Below are 8,385 nucleotides of genomic sequence, written 5' to 3'. Positions count from 1 at the left end.
AAATCAAAACCACAACGAGATGCCACCTGACACCTCAGAATGGCTAACATTAACAGCTCAGGAAACAACAGATGTCGGCGAGGATGCGGAGAGAGAGGATCTCTTTTGTGTTGCTGGTGGGAATGCAAACTGGTGCAGCCGCTCTGGAAAACAGTATGGAGGTTCCTCAAAAAATTATAAATAGAACTGCCCTACGACCCAGCAATTGCACTACTGGATATTTATCCAGAGGATACAGGTGTGCTGTTTCGAAGGGGCACATGCACCCCAATGTTTATAGCAGTGCTATCACCAATAGCCAAAGTATGGAAAGAGCCCAAATGTCCATCAACGGATCAATGGATAAAGATGTGATATATATATACGATGGAGTATTAGTCAGCAATCAAAAAGAATGAAATCTTGCCATTTGCAACAACGTGGATGGAACTGGAGGAGGATATTACGCTAAATGAAATTAGTCAGAGAAAGACAAATATATGACTTGACTCATATGTGGAATTAAGATACAAGACAGACGAACATAAGGGAAGGGAAGCAAAATTAATATAAGAACAGGGAGGAGAACAAAACATAAGAGACTCTCAAATACAGAGAACAAACTGAGGGTTGCTGGAGGGGCTTGGGGAGGGGGGCCATGAGAGCAGAAGGCGTACAGGACGCTGGGCTTGCCTCCACAGGGAGAATTTTTCTCCTCTAAATCGGAATAAGTGCCAAGAAATCCCTCAAGTTGGCTACTTTGTAGACCAAGGGTCCTGGTTTAGAACCATCATTCGCTTTGGGATTGTTACACTACTGTTACACTACTGTCTTGTTTTATATACTTATTTTAGGTTTTATATTTTGTTGCCTGCCAAACTTTTGTAAAAATGATGTGCCCGGCACAATAAGGAAATCATCTCCAATATTTATAACCTTGAGAAGAGAGAGACTTTAGATGGGAGTGCCTGGCCTTCCTGACCTTCCTTCTTACTCAAACTTGGCCTTAAGTGGTTTCCAGCTGGGACGCACTTTCCCTCTGACATGGTCCTTGACACGGGAAATGTCCTTCCTGGCACCAACGGACAAAACCACTACATGTGGAAAACCTGCCTCGAACAGTGATGCTTTCAAAGAAAAGACCTTGATCAAAAGGAGGGGGGAAGTGTGAACAGGAATAAAGGGAAGCTCGCTGGCATGGGCTTGGGATGCCAGGACGGGAGCTGCACCATTTGGCCGATCACAGGAGGAATCGTCAATTCCAGACCCAACAGAAGCGTCAGCAGGAAAGAATCCTCAGAAATCCTCATCATCCTTCTCCAATGGATGCTCATTCAAAACGATCCCTCCCCACTGCCTCCTTTTCCATGAAGTAACGTTCCTCTGCTTTGTTAGTTACACTTGCTTATGGCTTTGCCATAGTCTGCTTATCCTGAATTTCAGTTCTCTGCTATTCCTGAATAAGCCCATTTTTGCTGGTAAAACGACTTTTATTTTTTGAGGTTAAGAGGCGTGCAGGAAGTGAGGATGGAACCATCTGTGCAGAGGCAGACCACTGGAGGCGGGGGGGGGGGGGGCTCCCGGTCACGGCCGTGGACATAGTGTCCCTGAGCCAGAGCCCCAGACAGCTCTGTAGCCTGGCCATCAGGACAGAGGCCTCAGGAAGTGGTGCACACGTGAGTGTTTAAAGCTGGTTCTTGGGGGACTAGTCTGTGGTGTCACCTCTGGAGTGCAAAGACTCCCACCCTGGCAGATTTCAAGCTGCCCGGTCACGGCACTTGAGGAGCTGGGAAGAGGTGCACAGTCAGCTTGTCACTGCGGTGAGCTGCTTCCCCCAGACCCAGTATTCAGCCTGGGCCGTGCCCCCCCAGCCTCACCGGCCACCTGCAGCATCTTCCACTCTGCTTTCAGCTGCCCTCTCAGGTATATCAGGGCCTGTGTGTCCTCTGGGGAGGCCACGGAGAAGGGACCCAGGCTGGGGGGCGCCTCTCCCTGCAACACCCGGGCCAGGACCCCTGCAAGCTGGGATGTGGATCCCTGGGCCGGGAGCAGAGGTGGAAGCAGCAAGTCACTGGTCGCTCCCCACCTGCCCCCCCCCCCCCAGCACATCCGCCCCCTGCCCAGCTCACCTGCTCCAGCAGGACCAAGACTCGGCCCCCCGCCGGCCCCCGCAGCAGAGAAGCCAGGAGTGTGGCTTGGGGGACCTGCAGGCCGTGGGCTGGCCCCAGCGCCACCAACACGAGGTCAGGCTGGAAGCCATAGGCCAGGGGCAGCACAAGGGCCAGAACACAGCTCACGAACCCACCAGTAGTCTGTGGGAAGAACGGCAGTCAGGGGTGACCCTGCCTCCCAATGTCAGGTGCACAGCCACACCAACAGCCCCACCAGGAAGGGCAGCGGGAGGAGCGGACCAGCCCAGTACGAGGACACCCTGCCCTCGACATCACCGCTCACCCCTGGCAGTGGCACGGAGACCTGGAATTTGGATGGGGCAACCGCTTCCTTGCCTCTGATGTTCAGCCACAGGTTCCTCCTTCCAGGGAAGAGCGAGCACGCGTGGGGGGTGAGCAGGATAGAGCGAGCACGTGCGGGGGGTGAGCAGGATAGAGGGAGCACGCACGGGGGGTGAGCAGGGAAGAACGAGCAAGCGTGGGGGGTGAGCAGGATAGAGCGAGCATGTGTGGGGGGTGAGCAGGATAGAGGGAGCACGCGCAGGGGGTGAGCAGGGAAGAGCGAGCACGCGCAGGGGGTGAGCTGCTGTTTGCCCTCCAGAGCCCAGACCACAGAAGGGGAGGTGGAGGAGACCTTGGGGGGTGGGGGGAGGGGGCACTGCTGACCCTCTGTGCTGGAGACCCTCCCAGGGACTCCTCTGCCAGCCCCCAGCTGTGGAAGGCCCTGCCCACCCATCACCCATGGGGACCCAGGACTGCGTGCCCACCCACACACAAGGCTGGATGTACACCTGACCCAAGGGTCATACCCGTCGTCGGCAAGGTCTGTGGGCCGATCCAGCTGTCCCACAGCCACACAGAGAAGCCTGGAGGAAAAGTGGGCCCCGGGACAGGTTGCACTCACCCAACCTGGAATCCATTCCCAGAGCCCTCCCCACGCAGCGGGGAGCAAGAGTGGTGGCCAGCAGGGCAGGGGGTGCCCACGGGCCATGCCCTGAAGACTCACCTCCGCGCTCCGTGGGACAAGCTGCGCCCAATGACCACATCCAGGGTGGGAGCCAAGGCGGGCTCCGGGGTTGCTGCAATGCCACTGCTCACCTGGAGGGGTCGACAGCGGGCGCGCAGGACCACTCCCAACCAGATAAACAGACACATCTGCCCCTTCTCTGGGCCCCCCTCTACATAGCTGCCATCTGTGAGATGCTTAAAACTAACTTACGTCATCCCCTTCACCTCTCCGTCAAGGAGTACTTAGTTGGGAAGACTGAGCGACCCTGAACTCATGACCCTGTCCCTGAGGACTGTTCTAGAAAGGGTCCAGGCACAAGGTAACTCACGTCCATGTGGTTGTGCACCACCCAGCACTCCCCCGGACAGGCCATCTGCTGTGGGCAGGTCCTGGGCCCTGGGCCCTGCCCCTGGCTCATGGCCACCCTTGGCCCATCCCAGGTGCACCCACCTGCCCATCCAGGATCCCATTCAAGAGGTGCAGGACCTTCCCAAGTGCAGTGAGAGCCTTGTCCTGGGCCAGGGCCTCGTGTAGCCTATGGTGGGAAAGCAAGACACATGGACAGGAATTGACAGACCGCAGCACATGTACACACACAGCCCCATCCCTCTCCCCAGGCCCACGCTGCCCACCTGGCCCAGGCCCGTGTCTCCTCCTGTGGGGCTGACCCCTCCTGACGGAGGACGTCGGCGGGTAGGACCAGAGCGGCATCCAGTGCAGTCAGGGCAACAGCCGTGCGGACAGGCAGTGTGGGGTTGAGGTGCAGCTGGTCTAGGAGGGAACTCAGTGCGGCCGAGGCCTGCGCCTCTGCTGCCTTGAATTTGGGTGCCCCGGGAGATACAGGTGAGGCTCTCCGCTCCAGGGAGTAGGTGCTGGGATTCAGTATGGGGGTCGACCCTAGGGGGTGGTTCAGAGTCAAAGCCACTGCGTGGGAGCCCAGGATGTGACCCTGCCTCCCAGCTTAGGCCACGCTGACCTTGCTGCCGGAGGCTCTTCCAATGAGGGGCCTGGGCAGCCCGGACACTCTGGATGGATTCCAGGGCACTGTGGGGAGAAGCAGGAGCAGTGAGGCCTGGCATCGCACCCCCAGCCCTTCCCACCTTCCTGGCCCCGAACCTGTGATGAGGCTCCATGGGCCCCGACAGGGGCAAGGCAGGGTCACCCAGCAGCGCCTTCACCACCATGCACACGGACTGGGACAGCGACTCCAGGTGGTAGCCTCCCTGGGAGGAGAAAGAAAGGAAGGGATGCGACTGGGCCGGGGCGTCGCCATCCCAGGCAGGTTACCCCGTCCTGTACAGCAGGCCCCCTCTGATGGCACCCCCGCATCTGACCAGTGCGCCCTCCCAGCTGTCACGGTCACCTCCAGCACAGCACAGACTCGGCCGCCGGCCAGCACCTGCAGCAGCTGTGTGAGGTGGGAGAAGCACTCCGGCGTGGCCCGCATCTGCCCCTGGAACCAGAGCCCAGTGTGATGGGCGCCTGGCCCCGGGACCCCGGGAGCCCTCCCCTGCCAGGCCAGGCCCTCACCTCCGGATCCCCGATCGCAGAGTCAAATCCTGCTGAGATGAGCACCAGCTCAGGGTCAAACTGTGGGCGGGGCCACGCGGGGATGGGCAGGAAAGAGACCGGAGCAGGGGTGAAGGAGGCCCCTCCAGATAGCACTCCCCATCCGGAGGGTTCCATTCTTCTATGGTGTGGGCGGGGGGGGGGGGGGGGGTACTTTGGACAGAGGATCGCCCCCCCCTTCTCCTGTCATCAAGACCACGCCTGCCCCCCATCCAGTTACCTCAAAGGCCACGGGGAGCAGCACATGGAGGAAGGCGGCCACGTAGTCAGCATTTCCCATCCCAACCTGTGGCCATGGGGCATCAGTGCTGGGCCCCGTGGCAGAGGGCTATGAAGTCTCCGTCCCTGGGGCCCAAACTCTGGGGGTGACCCTGGAAGGATGCCCTGAACTCTGTTCAGGAGGCCTGGGGCTGCAGGGCAGGGGCGAGGCCTGGGTGAGGGGCTCTGTGTAGGCGGCTGGCGGGGAGAGGCAGGCACCTGATTCCAGGGCAGGTTGACAGTGAAGCCACGGCCCTGCCCCTGCCCAACAGCATCTGCATCCGATTCTCGAAGGTAGGGCCAAAAGTGCCCATGCTCATAGCGGTGCCAGGAAAAGTAAAGGACGCTGTGGACAACCAGCCACGACCAGAGGTCAAGACCTTGTCCCCATGGCTCCCAGCAAAGGGTCTCGGGGAAGGGTTGCGTCCCCGGCTCACCTGGGGTCATCCTCAAAGATATACTGGATGCCCTGACCGTGGTGGACATCCCAGTCGACAATGAGGATCCTGGGGACAGGGAGTGCTCAGAGGTCACTGAGCGGCAGAGCCTCTGACCTTGGGGCCACAGCCCACCCCAGGAAGACAAGGGGCTGCATGGGGTCTCTCAGCAGCCCACTCTACCACCCTCCTGTGGGGCCTGGGCCCCTGCCTCGCAGGGCACACCTGTGCAGCCCGTGTCTCTGCTTGGCGTATTTGGCGGCTATGGCCACATTGTTGAACACGCAGAATCCATTGGCAGCGGCTCTCTGGCTGTGATGCCCAGGAGGTCTGTGGGTGAAAATTGGGTGTGGGACCCGTCAGGGTCATCCTGTGCCCTCACAGGGCCACCCACAGGTGGGAGCGACCCAGGAAGGGGACAGCTCTCACCTCACCAGGGCGAGCCCGTTGTGCACAGCCCCCGTCAGCACGGCGTCCACCAGCTGCAACACAGCCCCCACGGCCAGCCGGGCACAGTGGAAGGTACTCTGTGGGGCAGGGGTGCAAATGAGCCCCCACCCCCCGCACCTCACAGGCTCTGCCCAGGCCCGCGCAGGGTGCGGCAGGCAGCAGGGCGTGTAGGCCATGTGCACATTCATGAATGTGGGGCCGTTGGCCAGGGTTGGCGGCAAGGCCATAAGTCAGGCGCGGCATGTGGGTGTGCAGTGGGGAGGTAGCGTGTCCCCACCCAGGAAGTGGTGTGTCCCCAGGGCCGCACCGGATGGAAGTAGACAGCGTTGTATTGTCCAGACAGCGCCTGTAGTTCCCTAGTGCTCAAGGTCTGGGTTCCTCGCAACAAGGACACATACTCTGGGCTGCAGGGGGACAGGTAGGCAAGGCAGGGTCACCAGCAGGAAGAGGAGGAGAAAGAGGGGCTGGACCCCTGGGGGCACTGCCCACCTCACTGTTTCGTCACCCACCCACCCAGTGGTGAAACTGAGGCAGGTAGGGGAGACGCTCTGTTTTCAAGATGCTGGCAGGCTGGGTGGCCTCAGGTCCTAGCTGGCCTCCTCTGTGGCATGTGGCTCCCCAGGGTCTGACCTGTGTACCAGGCCCAGCTCTGCCTCGGAGGCCTCTCGGGCTGCCAACTGTAGACACCTCTGCTCCAGGCCCCACTGCCGCAGGCGCTCCAGGGCTGTAGTCAGGCGCTCCGGACGCTCGATCTCACACTCAGGGCTGAGTGGACACAGAGCTCAGGGTCCAGAGCCCCCTCTCCATCCTCCCACCTCTGCCAGGTCACACTTACTCTTCCCAGAGCAGCCGGGCCGCTGTCATGTCCTCGTGGTGCACCAGCGCAGTCCTCATGGCACAGCCGTGGTCACTTTGGGCCACCCTGGCCGGGCAGGTGAATGCACTGCCTGTCCCCTCCTTGCAGCCCCCGGGAGCTGGGACGACCGGCAGGGAGCCTGGGCAGGAACACGCAGAATCCAGGCAGGGAAGTAGGCCGCCGCGGGGGGGGCTCCCAGGGCCAGATTTCCCCACTTCCTCAGACTCTGACCCAGCGCCCAAAACCCCGCCCCGAAGCGCGGCCTGACGGGAGCTGGGCTGGCGAGACGCCTGGGGCCCGGGCCGGGGCCGTGCTGCCCCATCTCTCCTACTCCGCGCTCCGGCTGCGGCTCCAAGACCTACCTTCCCCCACCCCAGCCCGGAGCCTGAGGCGTGTCGCGGGCCTCCCTCTCCCTCCAGAGGTGGAGGGGGCGGGTGAAGTCCAGTGTGCCCAGGACCCCGCGGACCGCCCCAAATCTCCCCCGACCCAGCCTGACCGCGCAGGCCAAGGCGTCAGACGCGTCCTCAGCCCATCACGTCTGGTGCTGCCCTGGGACGCATCCGAGGGCCGCTTGGGCTAGGGGAGCCCGGGCCTGGGCGACGTCGACGCGCTGCGCTTCCCCCGAGGTGTAAGAAGGGAGTGGCGGGGTCCGATTTTAGCTCCAGAAAGACCCTGGCCAAAGAGCAGACCAGTCGGAGGGTCAGGGGGTGGCAGAGCAGCTAGACAAGAGCCGCGGAAGCGTGGGGCGAGGCAAGGCAGGAGGGAAAGGCGAACAGAGGGAGGGTCTGGGCAAGGAATGCATGCATGAGGCCAGCAACCGAGCCAGATGGCCAGAGAGGAGGAAAGTGGGAGCCAGGGCCCTGAAACATAAGGGCTCTGGCAACAGCGCCCAGGGCCCAAATCCTGAGGCGGCGGGCTTCACGGAGGCGGCGTTCTGAAGGGGATAGGCCCTGGGGGGCGGGGCACGTAGGAGGCGGGGCCCTGGGCGGGAGTGCAGCCAACCCCGTTCGTGGGTGCCCCGGAAGTGTAGGAATGGCCCCACCGGGGTTCCCACCGTCCCGGTCGAGGCACGGGCCAGAGTCCGCAACGGACAAGCTACCAGCGCCGGGAAGACTCCGATTGGGTCATTTGGGGTCAGGTGCCCACCCCTCAGCCAATCACGGTGGCTATGGGGCTGGCGTACTCTGATTGGCCATCCTGGCACACGTGGCCCCAGAGGCGGGGCCTGTGGCAGACCGCCCTTCCCGGATCGCTCTGAGCCGGGGGTCCAGAGAAGGGTCGGCCCCGGGAGCACCAGAGAGCCCCTGAGCAGAGAAGGCCGGTGTCCGCTGTGGCAACTCGGCTGGGCCAACTGTTCACGTGTCCGGCCGAACTCCAGGCCAGAAGGGGGACGGCCTGGCCCCGCTTTGGGCATACCTGCCCTGGGGACAAGTGGGAGGAGCCAGTGCGAACGCAGGAGCCCTAGAGCCTAGAGAGCCCGGCTCTCGGAGACATCCACTGGCTGGCAGAAGGCTGCGCGGGCTCGCCGATGGCGCTGGCATGTGGACGCCGGGGCGGGAGGTTTCAAATGACAACAGAACCCACTGGCGTACTGTGTGTGACAGGTGCCTCAAAGCGTCTAGCGTGACCCCTCCTCTCCAGGAACCTGGCCCTGGA

The 8,385-nt window shown here is 61.7% G+C and overlaps 1 protein-coding gene across 6 annotated transcripts; it reads right to left on the bottom strand.

Annotated features, from left to right (window-relative positions):
- Window positions 1-1,448: 1,448 nt before the first annotated feature.
- HDAC10 (histone deacetylase 10) lies at window positions 1,449-7,769 on the bottom strand. 6 transcript variants are annotated; one of them, XM_058740918.1, is made up of 20 exons: window positions 6,709-7,769; window positions 6,504-6,638; window positions 6,181-6,277; window positions 5,853-5,950; window positions 5,649-5,753; window positions 5,424-5,492; window positions 5,206-5,332; window positions 4,949-5,014; window positions 4,690-4,749; window positions 4,523-4,612; window positions 4,276-4,382; window positions 4,136-4,203; window positions 3,792-4,056; window positions 3,610-3,694; window positions 3,157-3,248; window positions 2,960-3,016; window positions 2,434-2,512; window positions 2,109-2,291; window positions 1,857-2,016; window positions 1,449-1,765 (listed from the first exon to the last, which is right to left on the bottom strand). In XM_058740918.1, exons 1-20 carry the CDS (start codon window positions 6,765-6,767, stop codon window positions 1,749-1,751), a joined length of 2,019 nt encoding a protein of 672 aa, XP_058596901.1. In that variant the 5' UTR covers window positions 6,768-7,769; the 3' UTR covers window positions 1,449-1,748. The 6 variants fall into 6 exon arrangements, with proteins under 6 accessions (XP_058596901.1, XP_058596905.1, XP_058596902.1 ...); XM_058740922.1 differs by lacking the exon at window positions 4,523-4,612; XM_058740919.1 differs by lacking the exon at window positions 4,949-5,014.
- Between the last annotated feature and the right edge of the window lie 616 nt (window positions 7,770-8,385).

Source organism: Neofelis nebulosa, chromosome 8, assembly GCF_028018385.1.
Source record: "Neofelis nebulosa isolate mNeoNeb1 chromosome 8, mNeoNeb1.pri, whole genome shotgun sequence".
Taxonomy (NCBI): Eukaryota; Metazoa; Chordata; class Mammalia; order Carnivora; family Felidae; genus Neofelis; species Neofelis nebulosa.
The sequence above is the reverse complement of the archived record's forward strand: the minus strand, read 5'-3'. Positions and strand labels throughout refer to the sequence as shown.